The following is a 20,961-nucleotide window of genomic DNA, read 5'->3' as shown; positions in this document are numbered from 1 at the left end:
AGTTGGTGGAGACAATGATTTGGTAAACCAGTCCCAACTGCTGTCTCAGTTGTACGTCTGGTTGGAGCGGTTGAGTATTTAAACTAGAGGACACGCAGTCCCGGACACCCAGTCTCTGAGCCGCAACTCAGGACACCCAGTCCTCACCGTATTCTCCTTGAACTAAGACCACGCAGGTCTCGTCCAATCACTCGTGGTAAGTCTTCAGGTGACTTCCAAACCTTCACAGATTTGGTCACTCGGCGATCCACAATTCCTCTTGGATGCTCTAGACCTTGATGCCTAACCGTCTGGAAGAAGCACAGTCTTCAAAGGTAACAAGCGTCGGATCCACGCGGGATCAATTTCTTCAGTGATGCTCAACCACTTTGGGTTTGTGGGGGTTTGGTTTTGGGATTTTCCTCACTCGATGATTTTCGCTCAAAGTCCTCAGAGGATGGGTTGCTCTCAAATGACAAGTGTCAAGTTCTCTCGGAGCAGCCAACCAACTAGTGGTTGTAGGGGGCGGCTATTTATAGCCTAGGGAGCAGCCCGACATGATAAGACATAAATGCCCTTCAATGATGTGACTGTTAGGTGGATAAGATATTTCGGACAGCCGGCGCGCAGCACAGCAACGGTCGGAATTTTGACTCTCAAATTCCTCAGGGCTATCATGTTCCTCACTGTGTAGGCAATTCGCACTGGCGAATTCCTAACTCCTCAGTCAGAGCAAAGTCATCAGTGACCAGAAGAACTGTGTCTCTGTCACTGAAGAAATTGACTGAACTATATGAGATTTCCAATGGCTTCACTCGAAGGGATTGGTAGGTGTAGGATTTTGAGTTGAGCATCACATGGAAATTTTTCCTTAGTATTTCCTCGGCCCACTTTAACAGTACGGTGTTTCCTATGACTCAAGAAAGAGAAAATGAAACTACGAAAGCAAAAGTCTTCACGCTTCATGTTCCTCAATTTATTATCAAGTCTTCAAGGTCACACCAATTTCTTCACTTTCAAAGTCTTCAGAAAGTCTTCAGAATATCAAAGTCTGCAGTCGAAGAACTTCATTTTTAGGGGTCGACTTTCTCTGTAAATATCAAACTCCTCATAGACTTATAGACCTGTGTACACTCACAAACGCATCAGTCCCTTAACCTATAAGTCTGCAATACACCAAAATCACTAAGGGGCACTAGATGCACTTACAGCAACCTAATTTGGGAGGAGACAACTTCAACTAGTGGAGGGGGAAGGTAAAAGTGAAAGAACATGCATTAATGGAGGTGGTGTAGTTAGGTAGGAGTAATGAAGAGAGAGAAAGGTAGATAGAAAAGGGAGAGTAATGGGGGAGAAGTATTGAGGAAGAAGAAGAGTGAGAGGGGAGCATGTGGGAGGTAGGGGAAAGGGAAGAGATGAGAGGGAGGGGGAGGGACGGGTGGGGAAAAAATGGTGGGTTGGTGCGGATTAGCAGTAGCGCGGGAGTTAAAACGCGCTGCTGCTAAGGAAGTAGCAGCAGCGCGCTTTGGGCAACGGCGCTACTGCTAACCGGGACAAAAAAGTGTGCCAATTTGAAATTTAGCAGCAGCAATCTCAGAAAAAGCGCGCTACTACTACATCCATAGCAGTAGCGCGGCTCACGGCACCGCGTTGCTACTAAATGGAGTTTGGGGGACACCGCCGGTCGATATTTGTAGCAGCGCGGTTTACACTGAGCGCGCTACTGCTAAAAACTTGTCAGTAGCGAGTTTCCCGCACACGCGCTACTACTAATTAGCAGCAGCGCTCCTTTTTGAGCCGCGCTGCTGCTAAAATTCTGTGTATAGACTTTTCCCTAGTAGTGCCGACCTTATATCCCTCAGTGTTGTACGACAAAAACATTGCGGGTCAAGACGAAATATTAGATAAATAAAACTAACTCATATATTGCAATCTAAATCGAACAAGATCCAAACGATTCAAACTACTGGTACGGAAATACAAGGTACCACTATGATACTACGATCCAGTAATCCTAGCCTTCGTCATACCGTGACTAAGGTAGTTTTATGGCTAGCATATGCCTACTAATTTCCCATTTCTGCCTCTTAATCAGCTCCTCCGTGACGTAGTCTGACACCTTCGGCTCCGCTTGGTAAGTCTGGCTTCTTGTAGAGGAACTCTCCATCTTTTCAGGATCCTCCAGCTTCTCGTCTGTAGGGACTCGAAGGGGTTTAAAATACAAGGGATGAGTACAAGAGGTACCCAACAAGTTCATAGCTATTATGAGGTGGATATGCACTAATGCTAGTATTGATTTCAAATAGGTCTCATCAATGAGTTTTGGAAAATATCTATAGCAGTCGAGTTTTAATAAAACATGGATCAACAGACTTCACGGGTTGTCAAAACCTTCGATGGTTCCTTTTCAACCGCCTTTGCCGATCTTACCCAGATCAGTGAGTTGACAAGCCACAATTCAGTACACTCCGCAGAGGTGAGTTACTTTACCCACGAGCGATTAACTTAACCCTTATGAAGGGTAGGTAGCCCATCACACATTCCAGTAGTGTGAAGCCAGCCAGGCCAAGGTCCGAGTCGTATAGCTCTCCCCTAGGTGTCGCACGTCATACCCATTGGCAACATGATGTACGCCTCCCAGGTCCCTATAACATTTGCCCCACACTTCGATACAAATCATCACACGACGCTAGCCTTGTGTTGGGGCTTTTAACATTGGTCTGGACGTTGGGGATACAATGCCTCTGCCGTGGGCTCTGGGTGATTTCCGTACGATGAAATTGTGCGATAAGGGGTTGGAACCACTAACCTGTCCGTCCCATTCCAAGTCCTGTGGTCAAGCTATCTATAATGTGATTCATATGACAAGAATGGAGCTAGCCATCACGGGATTGATGGAGGTCGTTGCAACTTGCGACTCCGTGTATGGATCAAGCATGTGATATACCTAAGGGAATCTCCAACGCTAACCTCCAAACTAGACACCCCATTTGTCCGCGGATCGGTGGGTATCAGTACACGAACAATGATGCGGGAGTCAGCCATCTATTTGTAGCCGCATACATTTTAAACCTGATTTTAATAAATTGGAGGAATTACATGCAAACTGTATGATTTTCATATAAACCGGACTGAAACATTCACATTTTGGACATATTTTCACTAAATTATTGGAGACTAGCCTAGGCTATTCTAAACTAGTCTATCACCAGGCGCGACAGAGCCCCATTTTCACAAGATGTCTTCCGCATATCCAGCAGCCGCTCATCGGGCTACCGGAGAGCTCATGAGGTATATGCTTCAACGGGATGGGAAGAATATCCTCTGACCGAGGGCAAGTCACCGACTATGAAGGCCGGCAAGATGGTGGCGGTGGCCTCACATGACCTACGACAGCGGGGATGCCTGGATCGTCGTTGCAGTCATAAACTTCGTCCATCGGCTCATCGATCTCCGCAAAGGCAGCTTCTTTCTCCGACCGCAGGACGTCGTACCACCAACGCTCGCGGAGGACGACGCCGGAGGAGCGGTCGGATAGGAGTAGTGCCTCCTGCTCGTCCACGTACTCCTCAATGCCCCTGTCGGCATGCCCCTCCACTTTTATATATAGCGGGCGAATGCGAGTCTCCAGCCAGAGTGGTTTTTAATGCTCGCCTGTACAGGAACGGACATGTGGCGCTCGGGGCGCCGGGGTAGGTTCCTTGGCACATGCAACGGTTTAGTGGAGGTTGGCGGGCAAACTGAAGTTGTTTCAATGCGGAAAGAAGGTGTTCGTAGTTGGCGAGCAGCTGGTGGCACTGTCAGCCTTCGAGCCGCTTCGATGCCGGCTTCAGTGAACGATCGCCTCCACTGCCGGCATGAATGTGGGCAACTGACTTCGGCTGGGAATGTGCGTGGACGCGGGAAAAGGGTTTTTGGTGGGCTAGCTAAGTTAGACGTGGGCGTGACAGCGGTCCGGACGCCCGCAAACCCCCCACCCCAGCTTGTCTCCGGTTTGCGAGAAAAAATGCATCTGGACCGCCCAGGCGATTTGATTTTGCTGGAACCGGCCAGGCGATTTGCTTCAATTGGCAAGATAGTAATGCGTGGTGATTTGCTGGGACCTTGATTTTTTTTTTTTGCTGAAAATAGCTTTTGATTTTGCTAGAACCGGTCAAAAGCAGAGATTTTGCTGCAAACCGGCCAGCAGGGGAGTGGCCACAGCGAGCTGCGCCTGCGAGTGGGCGAGCGGCCATGGTGCTGCCGCCACGGGGCGGTCGGGAGCTGCAATGGTGACCTCGGGCACGCCGACGACCTCAGGCACGACAACGGTGACCTCTTGCGCGACGACGACGACGACTTGTTGCGGCACGCCGGCACGACCAACCGACAGCAAGAGTGGGTCATGGGGCGGCCGACGGGCGCATATTTGAGTGGCCGTGCCGGAGCCGGCGAGCGTGGATGAGGACGAACAGTTGCGCTAGGCTCTATCCTCTTTCTTTTTTCCTTTCGCTTTTTTCTCTGAGATGGACAAAGGATCGTACGGTTTAAAAGTGGCGTATCGGGTGGTAGCGCAGGGACCGGCCCAAGTTTGGGTCGGCGCGCCGGCGTCTATCACTCGCCAATACTTATCTCACATCTAAATCCTAAACTGTTTGATGCAAAGCTTTAAGATTCTTGCACGTAGCGCTTTGTTTTTTTCCGGGAGTTGTTTATTGTCCTGTTTCGTAGCAACATTTTAGAACTGTTTTCGTAGCCGACGTTTCGTCTTTTAGGGGTAGCAAACTTTTCGTAAGCCACGTTAGGTAGTTGCGCTGCTAGTCTATAGGTTATTGCGTTCTTTTTGTTTTGTTGTTGTTTCTTGTTTCTCTTTTTTTATTTGTTTTAAATTATGAACTATTTTAGTTTTGATTTTACTATTTCACATCTAGATATGAAATACTTACCTCACATCTAAGTCTAGAACCATTGGATCTAGATATGATCGGTAGTTTTTTTTTTTTTTGATCGCTAGTTTGATAGATGAATTTTGTGATCGCTAGTTGTTCCACTTTAGTGCGTGTGTAGCGTGTCATTGTTTTCGGTCTGAATCTTGGCTGCTATTTTTGCATCCATCTAGGCCTAGTCTTTGTCTGTGTTCGGGCCCGGTCTGTTAGAGGGATGTGCTTCTTTTTGTTTTGTTTTTTCCAGTGGGCTGCCATTAGAATTACATGGTAGAGTGAGCACGTTTTTCTGGAATCACTAGTTAAGGAGTACTTGTTGCAAAGATCAGTCCAACCCCCAGTTTGCGACAAGAGGCGCACATGCAGCGCGCCACTTGTCGCAACCTGAGAGTTTTCCCTTTTTTCGTTGATCCGTTTATTCAAAACGTTTTATATTTCAAACCGTGCGTTCGAATCTCAAACCGTTTTCACTGTTGGACTCCTCGCATCGAGATCTTCAAAAATAGATCTCATGTTGATAGGTTTTGATGAACTTTTTTTCATGAAAAACCAGACGAAAAAGCCGAACCAGGAGCATGGGTTTTTTCCGTTTCCGAAAGAGGCACGCCCGTGTCTCTCGTGAAAGCACAACCGTGACTCTCACGGAAGCAAAACCGTGCCTATCGTGGAAAAAAAAAGTAAACCCGTTTTTTTCCGTTTTCAAAAGCACGGCCGTGACTCTCAAGAAAGCACAACCGTGCCTCTCGCGGAAGCAAAAACGTGCCTCTCGCGAAAAAAAACGCGTTTTTGCCTTTTCCGAAAGGCACGACCATGACTCTCACGAAAGCATAACTGTGCCTCTCGCGGAAGCAAAACAGTTCCTCTCGCGGAAGAAAAAAACAGAAAACACGTTTTTTTTCCGAAAGGCATGGCCGTGACTCCCGCAAAAGCACAACCGTGCTTCTCGTGAAAGCAAAACCGTGCCTCTCGCAAAAGCACAACCGTGCTTCTCGCGGAAGCAAAACCGTGCCTCTCGTGGAAAGAAAACAGAAACGAGTTTTTTTCCCTTTTCCAAAAGGCACGCCGTGACTCTCACAAAAGCACAACCGTGCCTTTCGCGGAAGCAAAAGTGTGACTCTCATTAAAGAAACGAAAAAGGAAATCGCATTTTTTCACGCAAAATGTTTTTTGGGATTTTTTTTGACCCAAAAGCTAAGGAAGACCGGTAGAAAACCAAAACACCGAAAAAACACGAAAAAAAAACGTTTAGAAAGCCGAAAACGTGTGCATAAAAATAAAAAATAAATAAAATCCGGAGGAAGCGCACAGAGCGCAACACGTGGCGGTCGGCTGAGAGCGCGACACGTGGCGGACGGCTGGAAGCGCCAAGTGGCGCTGATCGTTGCGAGACTCCCGAAGGAGTGCTCGTTAACTAGTTGATCTCCGTTTTTTTTTCTCATGCCTTCTGTTCCTGTTTGCCGTTTGCCGCTCTCTACTTACTACCACTCCCATTCTCATTCTTTTTACCAGCAGTTTTGCTTTTAGTTTTTAGATTGCATTTAAATCATACTTTTCAATTTGTCAACTATGATTCCTACTTTTTTTGTTGAAAGCATGGTGTTGTGCGAGAGGCCCAGTGGCCCATCATGTGCAATTTTTCAACTTTTTTTATTGTTTCCTTTTTCTTTGACTTGTCTCGTTTCTGTTTTGTGCATAGCACATCTAAGTATTTTCTTTTGGAAAAAAGCTTACCTTCAACCGACCGATAACGCTCGCGCGTCCGCCGGCTCCGAGTCCGTAGGATCGTGTGTTGATCAGACGGACGAGAGCGTTCCTCGCTTCCGCGTCACGCGCAGACGTTTCTGAAAATGGGCGGCTGTTTCAGGAATCATTTATGCAGCTGTAACGCTCTCGTAGTGCTCCCGCTCCCGCAGCTCCATTGTGTCTGTTAGGGCGGCGGTGGGTGGGATCTGGTAGGGCAACGGCGGGCGGCGACGGCGCCCGGTGTGGGGTGACGCGGGCGCATCCAACGCCATGGCGCTTCGGGGTCGGCGGTGGCCGGCGACGACACAAGCAGGTACGGCCGCGTGCTCCTTCCCCCCATTTCCGGTCGGCTCTCAGATGGTTCTCCTCTGCTCGACGGCTCCTCCTCGGCGGCTACGCGGGCTCATCGCAGCGGTGCTCTATTGTAGTGAGGCGCCCTCGTCGGCGCCACCGATGTAGGTCTTGGACTGTAGATGTGTAGTTGTAGTAGGGGATTGAGATTTCTCAGATCTGTTTGTTGCAGAAACTTCTGATTCCTTTGTAGCTAAAATTGGCTCGTTATAGCGATGTGTTGTAGGAATTTTTGTAGCTCAAATTTGGCTGTAGGTGCTCTCATCCATGGCCGTGCTAACTTTGCAACATGGGTCCTGTTGCAGAAAATTAGATGTGGCAGAGATGTTGTTTTAATTTTTGCAACAAGGGTCTTGTTGCAGAAAATTAGACACAACAGAGGATGTTGTTGTGATTTTTGCAACAAGGATCTTGTTGCAGAAAATTAGACGTATGAAAGATGTGCAGCAAATTAGACGCTTGTTTCTGCAACTCGACCGTTGTTTCAGGAATTTGTAGAAGATGAGGTTTCGCAACAAGGTCTTGTTGCAGGAAATCGGAGAAGCCCAGATCTTGCAACAAGAGCATCGTTGCAGGAAATTAGAGAGGAGGATTGAACGCCTCGCATCACGCATCGAATGGCTCGGGAGACACATGTTTCTGCAACACGACCGTTGTTTCAGGAATTAATGGATCGGGGGAGGAGACCGAGCCGCGCGCCAAAAGTAGATCGGACGGCTACGCGCGGGTACATCGAACTGCCATTGAGGTGGCGGATATTTCATACAGATCACCCGGCGGACGCGTAGCGTCTCCCTTTTCTTTTCAGTTTCTTTGTTCAATTTTCCCTGTCCATCCGGGATCACTTCTTTGTAGGTTTTTTCTCTAGTTTTTTTCGGTGAAAACCTTCCTTAAACCAGAGTCAAAATTCACCAAAGTTCAATCGGGACTATACATTAATTTTTTGTCCCAGTTGCAACTCCACCCCGACTCGCAACTAGGGGTCATAGTTTATAGTTGTCTCAGTTGCAAGTCCATCATCCACTTGCAACTGGTATTGTAATTTTGTGTAGTCCTAGTTGCAAGTCTACCATCGACACTAATAGGACCCATAGTTTGTTTTTATCCCGATTGCAAGTCCACCCTCGACTTGCAACCAGGGCACAATCTTTTTTGTCCCAGTTGCAAGTCCACCCATGAATCAAAACTAGGGATAGACCTTTTTTTGGTCATAGTTGTAAGTCCACCCTTGACTCGTAACCCGGGCCCATCCTTTTCTGTCCTAGTTGCAAGTCCATCTTTGACTCTCAACTCAGGCCCGACCATTTTTTGTATGAGTTGCAAGTCCACCCTCGAGCCGCAACTGCGGCTGGGTCTTTTTGGTCCCAGTTGCAAGTCCACTCTTGACTCGCAACTGGGGTCTGACCATTTTTTCTTCCAGTTGCAACTCCATCCTTGACTCGCAACTAGGGCCGGACCTTTTTTGTCCCAGTTGCAATCTCACCTCGACTCGTAACTGGGACCCGACCTTTTTTCTCCCAATTGCAAGCACTGTTCAAGAAATCGTTAACTGGTAGCTGCTCGGTCGGTGCAAGAGTAGCGATTAATCGGTGAATCGGCCTATTAACTAGATTAATCGGTCGACCATTAATCGGTAGATTGAAAAGGAACTTGCCAACATATATCTAGTTTTTTTATGTATTATACACATATAAATAGCATGGAGAGGTTGTAAAATTACTAATCCTAGAGATTAAGGAGCGGGATGGGGCTGGAAGGGGTTATGGGCCAAAATTTTGGGCTTTTTTTTGCCCACCCAGTAATGGGCCAGCAGAGATTAATCGGCCAAAAAACTGATTAATCGGTCTAACCGGCCAATTAATCGACCTGACAAGCTAACCCAGCGAATAGGTGCTATTCGATTCGGCCATGCTATGAGTAACGATTAATTGGCTCATTAACTGATTAATCGGGTGAATTCTTGAACAGTGATTGCAAGTCCACTCTCAACGCAACATTTTTTGGTCTCAGTTGCAAGTCAACCATCGGCTCGCAACTGGGTCTGACCCTTTTTTATACCAATTCCAAATCAACCATCGACATGCAATTGAGACCTTTGATTTTTTTCTTTCTCGTAGTTGCAAGTCAACCATCGGCTCGCAACTAGGTCCGACCATTTTGAACCAGTTGCAAGTTGCCCATTGACATGCAATGGCACCCTAGATTATTTTTTCCCTGAGTTGCAAGTCCATCCTTGACTCGCAACTGACCAAGGTTTTTATGACACAATTGCATCCCCATCATCGACTACGTACTATGCTCGACCTTTTTTATCCGAGTTGCAAATGGACAACCGACTCACAACTAGGCCGAATCTTTTGTCCTAGTTGCAAGTCCATAATTAACATGCAATTGGTCTATTTGATTATTTTTCCTTTTTCTTTTTCAAAAAGTCACAAATTTTGAAAAATGTTCAATGTCTTTTTTAAAAAATTGTTCATTTAAGAATTTGGGATTTCAATAATTGTTTACATTTTGTAAATAATGTTCATAATTAAAACTTTCAAAAAGATAAAAAAAATAAAAATGTTCGTGTTTTTTAAAGAAAAGTGGAATCAAAATTTTGTTTAAAATTAAAAATATATTTGAAAAATGTTCACAATTTCCAGAAAATATTCGTATTTTAGATTTATTCCTTTTTTGCAAAATATTCAAAGTTCCCTGCCGTTCGCTCATATGTGCAAATCTAGCCTCAAACCAAGCACACAAGCAAGCACCTTGATTGATCTACAGTAGCGTCCATGCGTAGCGGCCACGGCCGTACTTTTTTGAGCGTGTGTAGCTATACGTGAATCGTGAAAGCTTTCTTGTCTATATACTGTCTAGAAAATACGAAGAAAAAAAAAACAAGTGGAGGAGACACAAAACAGATAATGAAATCAATTTAGATGTGAGATATTATCTCACATTTAGATGTGACAAAATAATATGTCTTCTATCTGTAACCAGTGGACATTGAAAAAAAAATGTGACAAAATGTACGTCAAGCACAATGTTTACGACTACGCTTCAAACAAAAAGAAAAACAACCTTCATCATTGATTTGCGCTTCTTCTTCTTCTATTGCTCCGAATAATTTTTCTTCTTCTTCTTCTTCTTCTTCAACTTCTTGAGCCATTGCCTTCTTCGCGCGTTGATTATGTTTTTCTATGGACTCGCGCGTTAATGCATCACCATATTGAGCCACTGCCTTCTTATTATTAATATTGTTATCTTTTTTTTTGTTCTGAAGACGCAGATTGCGCTCGTTGACGAGCGACCGGGCGAAGCGATCGATCTCTTCATCGTTTGTGCGTGCCCGTTGAACTGGTACACCCCCATGGTCCTCCTCCTCGAACTGGTACACCCCGGTGGTCAAGTCCACCCTAGCCACCGTCTGCTCCAGCAGATCGTTGCCGATGCCGACCAGTTTATGCATGTTCTCCCGAGTCGCGGTGTCCATTGACAACATGTGCTCCTCGAACAACGGATCCTATATATAATAAATGTTTTACCAGTTAGTATGTATGGACTTAAATACGATGGCGGAGAAAAAAAAGTACACTAGTAGTAGGAGTAAGGTTGGTCGTAATGGAAGTATCATAAGCGGTATCATGCATGCCAATTAGATTTTTTTGGATGATGTGACACACAATTGAATGAGGAAAGAGAGTGTGTGGTATCATATCATGATACCGTATCATATTAAATGTTGACTACATTGTATCATGCATGACAATTAACAAGGCAACATATAAGATACTAACTTATGATACTATGCATTATGAAGGTAGTATCATATGCATGATACTACCATATGATACTCCCAATACAACCAGCCTAATAGTCTGTCGATCTGGTGGCGGTGGCTCATTAATTACTAAACATACGTACCACAGCTTGGATGCGGAGGTAGTTCTGCTCCTGGTCGGTCTTGTCGGTGTTGTGTAGGAGCATGCTGACGTGCCAGTCAACCAACATGTCGCTTGCCTGGGCAGTGGCGTAGTTGTAGGGTGGCCAGGGTGGTCCATGGACCACCCTGGAATTTGGCCCATTAGTTTAGTACTTCTCTGGAAAAAAAGAAACATATCCAGGCCCAATTCAGGTCTCAGCCCATGTACTTGTATATGTACGCTGATTGTTCCTAATTCCTAATTCCCCGTCGTCTCCTTTTCCTCTGGTCTCTGGAAGTCTGAAAGACTAAAACCCTAGCACCATCGCCTAGCGCAAGGCCGGCACTCCGGCAGGGACCGGCCGACGGCGACGGACAGGCGGCCGGCGAAGGATGCGCATCCTGGCGGCCGACGAAGGACACGCGCACGCACGCATAGGTACAGGCCGTACAGCCCGCGCAGCGCGTCTTTTCTACTTCAATCCAGAGTAAGATTTTTGTTCTTCTCTAATTCAAAGCACAATTTCCTTTTGCAGTTTTGCTACAAAGATTTGAACGATTTGTTGGGAGTGCAAGCTTTAAAGTTTTTTGCAATTGATAATTTGTCAATTGAACCGATTGAATCATGGGCTTTCTTCCAACTGAGTTAATGTATTAACTTTTTTGTAGAACTATTGCAAAAATGAAGAGGACAGGAGACATTGCATCCCTTTTTTTATATGGATCCGACAAATAAGGTGTGTTATATTTACGCGAATGTAAGGTTTTAACATGAATTTTAATATGCTTTGAAAGACCTTATTGATATGTGCTTTGGATATATTCTGTGTGCATATGTTGGTTTGATAAATTTGTGGTGTCAATTTTTTTTGTGCCAATTGAACCACCCTGACATAAAATCCTGGCTACGCCACTGTGCCTGGGAGAGGATGTCGATGATCGGCTTGTGGCGGCCGTTGCTGACCCACTTTAAGTCGGACCACTTGGCACAAACCTTCGCGGTGTATTGCCCTTTTGCCTTCACCGCAGACCCTGTCCCGATAGAGATGACGAGGTATCTCTTGTAATCCAGGGCGTGGAAGTCCTCTTTTCTGTGCAGAGTCTCCCCGATGACCCTTGCAATGGCAGCCATGGTGGGGTTGTTGGCGGCCACGCCGCCGTCGATGAGGTCGTACTGCTTCCGGGCGCTGCAATCAAAGTGGTGCGCCGGGAAGTAGGTCGGCGCGGCCGACGTGCCGATGCAGACGTCCGACAGGTACGGTTTGGTCTCTGTGTCGTCCTTGTATGATGAGAAGATGATAGGCTCCAGCCTCTTGACATCGAACGTAGGCACCACGAGTGTGGTCAGGGTTTCGTCGAGTTTGGTTTCGCCCGTGACTTCCCTGATCTTGCGGCGCAGGAACTTGCCGTCGTATTTGGGCCCACGACGACAGACCGCGCCTACAATGCCCATTCCTGGCACCCCCCACCACCACCTGCGTAAATGTGAATGTGAATGTGAATTGAAGCAAGCGAAAATTAATGGAATTATATATGGCCGGCCGGACGAATGAAGCTGCACATGCATGCATGCACCTACCTCTTGGGAGGGAAGATCTTAGGCCCGTGTCTGGTGTAGAACTCTTCGATTTCTTGTGGGGTGTACTTTGGCCTCCCTTGGTCGTCTGGCGTCGCCAACATGGCCGCGATGAGGCCGCCCGTGCTCGTGCCAGCGATCACGTCCAAGTAGTCCGCTATATGGATATTTTCCGTGTTGACATTAGGATCGCGCTCCTTCTCAACAAGCTGAACAGAATAGATATCAAGTTACGTAAGCATATAACATTCCAATATACAGAACCTACGGTGTTCTCAAACGATACACAAAGATCAACGATGGGGTTTACTTACTTTGAGCTTTTCCTCCAGTTTTTGGAGGACGACCGCCGGGATGAGCCCGCGTATTCCTCCACCGTCGATGCTCAGCACCGTGATGAGCTCTCCATACCTCGTCGGCGGGAGCCGTGGCCGTGGTGTCGTCTCTGTCTCCGTCTCCTGGAATGACGATGATCCTTCCTCCAAAATCTCTGCTAGCGGGCGCCGCGGTAGTGGTGTCATCTCCGTCTCCTCGAACGATGACGATCCTTGCTCCAAAATCTCTAATGGCGGGAGCCGTGCCCGTGGCCTCGTCTCCGTCTCCTCGGACGGTGATGATGCTTGCACCCACGGCCGTGGTCTCGGAGGATCCTCCGGCTGGGGCGGTGGTGCTGTCGACGACGACCCAGCGTCCATGTTGCTGCCCGTGCGTGCCTCCCCTTACACTAGCTAGCTAGCCTGCCTGCCTCAAGACGGACGGTTAGATAGACCTGAGGAGGAAAGGCGAGTGTGGGTTTGCTTGCGGTGGGGAGTGTTTAAATACCATCCCGGCGTGGGTTGGTGGGTGGGTCGAATGGGGCTGACTCCTGGGCCCGCCAAGCTGGCCCACGCGCCATCTCATTCTCTCTCTCTCTCTCTCTCAAAAACAAAGAGCTCCGTAAAAGGCCTGCGTTTCGAATCTGAATTCACTACATATATCTCCACACATAAACAAAACAAATCTCATTGTATGCCCGTAAATTTGCTGCGCTCTGGGAGGTTTCCGGTTTCGTCGTTAATCGCTTTCATAGAAAGTATCACCAACAAATCCCTGTCAACACTTAATCGGTGGGAACAATGTCAGGTAATAGGTGGTGACCTAAGTGACATAGTGGTGGGAGGGAGTAGGTAACTCGCGGGTGATGCGGGCGACTCGCGGGGCGACTCGCGGGGTTCCCGTGGTGACCGTCGCCGGCCGCCAACGGGAGTCGCCGGATCTGATTGAGGCGCGCGTGGGGGGTCGATTCTGGGCGCTAGCGGACTCGGAAGATGAGGAGGACGACGACGATCCGGCGCCGGACTACTCGCCAACACCATCCGACGTGATCTGCGAGGCGTTCAATCCTGGATACTCGGAGCAAGATGTCGCTGCGTTGGTAGATGAAATCGTGCCCGGAGAAGATCCGGCGCGGCTAGGTCTGCGTTCTACCGATCGAGTGGAGGTGGTTCGCCGGATTGTACACCGGAGGACGGCGGCGACGGCGATCCAACCATGGAAAGGGCCTTTGCCTAAGGTACGCATTCAACCAATTACTTTGTCTGATTATTTCCCCCAAGATGATTGGAACATTGTTATTCGGAAGAAGAAGAAGAAGGGAGGGAGGCCGGATCCAGCACCCCCGCCGCCGGTGACCGGGGCGGCCGACCGGGATCAGGGCGGCCAGATCCCTTCGTTTGAATTCCCTACTTGGTTCTGAGTGGCCCGGTATGGTGTGGGCCGGTTCCCGGACCATGCATGGGCATGGGGCCCATCATGGGGGTGTAGATGCCGGCCTGGATCGTGCAGCCTCCAATGGGTATGTGGCCCAGGAGAGCTGCGTCCGTTCTGTTCGGCCCGTGGAGAGCGCATGCACGAACGTCGATCGATGTGTGTCCTTCGTTCGCTTGCCGCCATCTAGGGTTCGCAAAACAGGCACGAAGGGTTTCCCGTCTTGCGGAGATCGACGAGCGAGGCGCATCCAGCCCTGGCCGGCCATGGCAGGTCGAGGGGATGCTCCTCCGCCGGCGAAACGTTCCTCGTCAGGCGCTGCAGGTCGGGGCAGGGTGGCTCCACCACAGGCATCGACCGCCAGACGGGGAGGTCAGACGCAGAACGGCCAAAGGCCGCCGGCGGGAGGTGGCGGCACAGCTGGTGCTGCGGGACGAGGTGTACCCCCCGGGGGTGCGCCGCCGCCGGGGCCATCCCATCCGCAGCCGGCTCTCGGGAAGGGTGGCGTGAGGCCGATGGTTCCGGTCTTGGCGCCCGCTGCAAATTCTGCCGGTCCGGGGGTCGGGAGAGCAACGGCGGCGCAGCCCCTTGCTACCCAGGCTGCGGGTCGAGGTGGACCGAGACCCCCCGTGCCGGTTACTGCTGGAGATGGGCCGGCTGGCCGCGGCACCGGACAAAGGCAGGTTGGAGGCGTGCTGGCAACCACGGGAAAACCACCACCGCATTATGTTGCTAGGCCGGTGCAGAACAGGTCCACTCAGCCTCAGTCAAACAATAAACAGCCTAATGTTCCTCCCCGAGGCCAGTGGGGGGACGACGGATACGATGCATACGGTGAGGGACAGCACCGCGGATCCTCGTCGACGGGAGGAGGGCGTGGTTACGTTTGGCAGAGTGACGGGTCGGCCGAGAGACCCTTTCTTGGGCCGGCCGGTGGTTTTGTTGAGGGGGCTTCCGGCCCGGATCATCGTCAGAGAGGAGGTTTTCGTGGTAATCGAGGTGGTCGGAGCTGGGGTCGTGGGAGATTTCGCCGCCCACAACCACCTAGGGTCACTGTTCATACTGATGCTGCGGAGGAGACTCAGCATTCCTCAGAGTTACCTCCATGGTGAAAGAGTTGGCCAATGTTGACGTTTCTGAGGCTGGGACGGTGGATGAGGCTACCGACAGGTCTGATGCAGAGAGGGCGTCCAAGTATGCCCGTAAGAAGGAGAGGATGATTTGCTATCGATGTGGTGACAAGGGCCACTTCATTGCTGAGTGTGTGGCCCAGCTGTGTGAGTCATGTGGCAAGCTTGCACATGAGTCGGGAGAGTGCCCGATTTTGCGTGACTTACCTCCGACTCTGAACATCTATGGAGTCTACTGTGCTGAGCTCATGTTTTTTGAGTCCCCGGAGGTGAGAGAGGTCCCGGAGGATAACCAGAGTTCGACTACTAGGATTGTGAGAGCGACACAGGGCGAGGTGACTGAGGCACAGATTGTGAGGATGTTGCAGGAGTTAGCTCCCGGTGATTTTGTTTGGGAGTTGGTGCCCATTGAGGACAGAGTTTTTAAGGTTGATTTCCCATCTGTCGAGGACCTGCAGAAATTGTTAAGTTTTGGCTTGTGTAAAGTTCCCGGTACTAAGTGTATTCTGGAGTTTAACGAGTGGAAACAAGTTGAGCCTAAAAGAAAACCGCTTACACAGGTATGGCTGAGGTGTTTGGGGGCTCCATCTAAGCCTCTGCAGGACGCTCGTGTTGTGGCTAGTTTGGGCATCCTGGTTGGAAAAACAGAAAAAGTAGACATGGCTTTCACTCGTGCCAATGGGATTGCCAGGATTCTTGTGAGCATTCTGGATATTGAGTATGTGCCTGATAAGGTCAATTGGACTTATAATGGCGAGGTGTTCCCGCTAGATATTGAGTTTGAGGACACCGACTTATTTGATGATGCGGTTAACGGCAATGAAGTTGACATGCACGACCGTGAGGGTGGTGCGGGGACTAAGGGGGCACCGTCTGATGAGACCATGCGAGAGGGATCCAACGGTTCTCACGCTCAGTCGGCCGGGAATGGATCGGAGGCTGAGCCCACAGTCTCACCGGCGGTACCCATGGCTACTTTGCGTTTCGGGTCTTTCGAGCCAGCTTCGGCACCTCCCAGGCTTTGGAGTGACAGGGTGGAGTCGGATGATGATCTTGAGCACACGCTTCCTTCACTGGAGTTTGAGAGGGAGATTGGTGTGTCTGTTGCTAGAGCGAGCTCTTTGGGAGGAGATGCGGAGTGGAGGCACAGTGATGGCCCTCTTGGATTGCGGACTCCCGCGGGCGCGACTTCGGTGTCGGCGAGCGCGGGGCCGAGTGGTTCTCAGGGAGGGGGTTCGGGACCTAGAGTCCACTCTCCCCCCGTCCCGAGGACGATGCAGGTATCTTCGGTGGTGTCGGCCCCGAGGGGGTCGGCTCTAGCGGCTGGAGGGACCTCGAGGCAGGCGGCCTCGACTACTTCTGCGACGGTGGTGGCAATTACTGTGGCTGCTGCTGCGGGAGGGGGGACGCCAGGGCAGGAGGCCCGGTCTCCACCCTCTACTCCGGTAGTCAGGAGGACCACCTCACCGAGAGCTTCTCCGTCTGAGCCGCAGGTTGGGGCGGGAGGAGACAGCGGGCAGGAGGCCCCTGTCTTACACTCCTCCCCTTTGCCTGGTGTGGGGCACTCATCCAAGGGGATCGGGAGCCCGCAGACGCCTTCGCTAGTGACCTCGGCACCACCTGTTACAGTTTCGGTGCCAGGTTATACTAGGGAGGAGGTGATCGCGTTTGGTGGGATCCCGGATCCTATCTCCGAGGGGAGACGGATGAGTGCTCGCATCCTCGACGTCCCGGAGGTTGATGATATGCAGCAGCGGTGCGCTATGAGGGCGGCCAAGCTTCAGGAGGCTGCTTTTTCTTTGGGTATGTCCGTTGACTTGTCTAATTCCTTATTGCATTTTTCTAATGGGGACATTATAAATAATGCAAACCAATTAGGAGTTTCACTAGGTGCTACGGATAGTGAAATTACCAAATCGGTGAATGATATATTAGACCTGGAAGCGGAACGGGCTTTAGAGGTTATTCGTAATCTTGCAGTAGTTAAACCAATGAATGATGATGAGATAAATGCGTTAGGAGTTAGAGTGCTTGATAGCCTGTGTGAGGATCTCGCACCCACTAACCATGAGGCTGACGAAGAGGATGTGCCCCTACAGAATGACGCTAGCAATATTTCAGAACCCGGTCACGAGGAACGGGGAAACGAGCTTAGTAAACCTAAGCGTAAGTGGAAACGGAAGATTTATCCCGATTCCGCAGTTCGTAGGAGTGCCAGGATTCGAACCACAAAAAAATTCCATGATGAACTATGAGAGGAATTTTTTGGAATAGCAGAGGTCTTAAGGACTTGGCTAAAAGAAGATTCCTGGCGGAGACATCTCTTGAGCAGAAGCTAGATTTTGTTGCTCTATCAGAGACGGGTAGAGATAACTTTGCACCACAGTTTCTCTCCTCACTAGTTGGTGGTATTGATTTCGATTGGCATTGCTTACCTCCGCGAGGAAGATCGGGGGGCATCTTACTAGGTGTGAGATGCGATTCACTTGAAGTCCGTAGTGTAGTGATGGGTGACTTCGCAGTAAAGTTTCGAGTTAGGTCTAAGACGGATGGCTTTAACTGGGCTTTGGTGGCGGTATATGGTGCCGCGCAGCCTGAGTTTAAAGTGGAGTTTCTAGCAGACCTCGTTCGAATTTGTGGGTCAGAACAACTACCGATTTTAGTTGGAGGTGATTTCAATATCATCCGGAGGCGAGAGGAGAAGAACAATGACAACTTTGACGGCAGATGGTCCTTCATGTTCAACATCATTATTGAAAGCTTGGACCTGAGAGAGATAGAACTCTCGGGTCGAAAGTTTACATGGGCCAACGCTATGTCAAATCCAACTTACGAAAAACTTGATCGGGTTCTTGCAAGCGTGGAGTGGGAACAAAAATTCCCGTTGGTCACGGTGCAAGCCCTTTCGAGGGGAATATCTGATCATACCCCACTGTTCGTGGACTCAGGGGAGCCGAACCACGTGGGTAATAAGAACACCTTCTCATTTGAGACGTCATGGTTCGAACGTGAGGGGTTCTTAGATTTGATCGCCAGGGAATGGGTTAAAGATGTTCGCGGTAAATCACCCATTGAGCGATGGCAGAATAAGATTAGGAATTTGAGAAGCTTCTTGAGGGGTTGGGCTAAGCACCTTAGCGGTGTGTATAAGATTGAAAAGGATAGACTCCTTTCTCTTGTACATGACTTGGACATAAAATCCGAGTCTAATGTTTTAGTCCCCGCAGAGCTTCAGGTTAAAAATGAGGCGGAAAAGCGGTTAAAAGAACTACTACGCGAAGAAGAACTGAAGTGGGCTTTACGTGCTAAGGTACGTAGAGTGGTCCAGGGGGACGCGAATACTCAGTTCTTTCATTTAATTGCTAATGGCAAGCACAGAAAGAAGCGAATCTTTCAGCTCGAGCAGGACGAGGGTACGATTTTAGGTCAGGATAACCTAAAAACATATATCACCGATTATTATAAGCAGTTATTTGGTCCACCGGAGGATAATACGGTGTCCCTTGATGAGTCCAGAACTGAGGATGTACCTCAGCTTTCGGCTGCTGATAATGAGATACTGCTTGCCCCGTTCTCGGAGAAGGAGGTTTTTGAGGCAATTGCACAAATGAAAAATAATAAGGCTCCCGGTCCGGATGGTTTCCCGGCCGAGTTTTATAAGAAGTGCTAGCACATTATTAAGGGGGATTTACTACCTATGTTTCATGATCTATTCTCTGGACAGCTTCAATTATTCCACCTGAATTTTGGGACTATCACACTACTACCTAAGAAGACGGATGCGGTCAGAATTGAGCAATTCAGGCCGATCTGTCTCCTAAATGTTAGTTTCAAAATCTTCACCAAGGTCGGGACCAACAGGCTCACACAGATTGCGCATTCTGTGGTGCATCAATCCCAAACCGCGTTCATGCCAGACAGAAACATCCTAGAAGGAGTGGTAGTCTTGCATGAAACGCTCCATGAAATCCACTCCAAAAAATTGGATGGAGTGATTTTTAAAGTGGATTTCGAGAAAGCGTATGATAAGGTTAAGTGGCCATTTCTCCAACAATCTTTGCGTATGAAAGGGTTTGATGAAGCCTGGCGCAGACAGGTGCAATCATTTACGCAAAAAGGTAGTGTGGGAATTAAAGTTAATGATGATATAGGTCATTACTTCCAGACACATAAAGGCCTACGACAAGGAGACCCGATGTCCCCTATCTTGTTTAATATTGTGGTAGATATGTTGGCAGTTCTGATAGGACGGGCTAAGGATAATGGTCAAGTAGGTGGATTGGTGCCTCATCTTGTTGATGGAGGTATCTCTATCCTATAATACGCTGATGATACGATCATCTTTATGGAGCATGACTTGGTTAAGGCTAGAAATATGAAGTTGGTTTTATGCCTATTTGAACAATTGACCGGATTGAAGATAAATTTTCATAAGAGCGAGCTGTTCTGCTTTGGTAGGGCCAAAGATGAACAGGATGCTTATAGGCAATTGTTTGGATGTGAGTTGGGACAGTTACCTTTCTCATACTTAGGGATTCCTATCCACCATCGTAGGCTAACAAACAGAGAATGGAAGTGCATTGAGGACCGATTTGAGAAGAAACTGAGCTGCTGGAAGGGCAAGCTCTTATCATATGGAGGCCGGTTAATCCTAATTAATTCGGTACTCACAAGTTTGCCGATGTTTCTTCTTTCGTTCTTTGAGGTACCAGTTGGTGTTAGGAAGAGAATGGACTTCTATAGATCGCGGTTCTTCTGGCAGGGTGATGAGCTTAAAAGAAAATACAGGCTTGCTAAGTGGGACATTATTTGTAGGCCGAAAGACCAAGGGGGTCTAGGTATTGGGAATCTCGAAATTAAGAATAAATGCCTCCTTAGCAAGTGGCTGTGGAAGCTTTCGTCGGAGACGGATGCTGTGTGGGCACAGATCCTTCGCGGCAAGTACCTCCAGTCAAAAACTTTGTCGCAAGTCTCTGTCAGGCCGACTGACTCGCCTTTCTGGAAGGGTCTCATGAAGGTCAAGCAGGCTTTCGTTAATAGGACAAAGTTTGTTGTCGGAAACGGCACAAGCACACGTTTCTGGGAGGACACTTGGCTTGGTGACGCACCCCTGGCCATCCAATATCCCTCTTTGTATCGTATTGTTCAACGTAAGGAGGTGGTCATTGCTTCGGTTTTTCAATCTACCCCCCTTAATATTCAGTTCAGACGAGTGCTAGCGGGCAATCGTTGGGAACAATGGCTCCATCTAGTTAGGAGGCTGATGGATATCCAGCTTTCTCAACAACCTGATGAATTGCGCTGGAAGTTGACTAAGTCTGGAGGCTTCACGGTTAAATCAATGTATATTGATGTTATTAATTCGAGCTCCATTCCTACGTCCAAACATGTTTGGGATGTCAAAGTTCCTTTGAAAATAAAAGTGTTTATGTTGTTTGTTCATAAACAAGTAATTTTAACTAAGGATAACTTGATGAAGCGCAATTGGATAGGACCTACTATTAAACACCTCTTTTTTGATTGCCCGCTGGCAAAGGTACTATGGCAGACGGTCCACATTTCTTTCAACATCAAACCACCGAATTCTGTTAATGCTTTATTTGG

The 20,961-nt window shown here is 48.7% G+C and overlaps 1 protein-coding gene across 1 annotated transcript; it reads right to left on the bottom strand.

Annotated features, from left to right (window-relative positions):
* Positions 1–7,063: 7,063 nt before the first annotated feature.
* LOC119282822 (patatin-like protein 4) lies at positions 7,064–13,176 on the bottom strand. The gene is made up of 6 exons (XM_037562890.1): positions 12,796–13,176; positions 12,485–12,675; positions 11,793–12,380; positions 10,908–11,052; positions 10,209–10,506; positions 7,064–7,188 (listed from the first exon to the last, which is right to left on the bottom strand). The coding sequence occupies exons 1-6, from the start codon at positions 13,174–13,176 to the stop codon at positions 7,064–7,066; spliced, it is 1,728 nt and encodes a 575-aa protein (XP_037418787.1).
* Between the last annotated feature and the right edge of the window lie 7,785 nt (positions 13,177–20,961).

The sequence above is a fragment of the Triticum dicoccoides genome, chromosome 3B (genome assembly GCF_002162155.2).
Source record: "Triticum dicoccoides isolate Atlit2015 ecotype Zavitan chromosome 3B, WEW_v2.0, whole genome shotgun sequence".
Taxonomy (NCBI): domain Eukaryota; kingdom Viridiplantae; phylum Streptophyta; class Magnoliopsida; order Poales; family Poaceae; genus Triticum; species Triticum dicoccoides.
The sequence above is the reverse complement of the archived record's forward strand: the minus strand, read 5'-3'. Positions and strand labels throughout refer to the sequence as shown.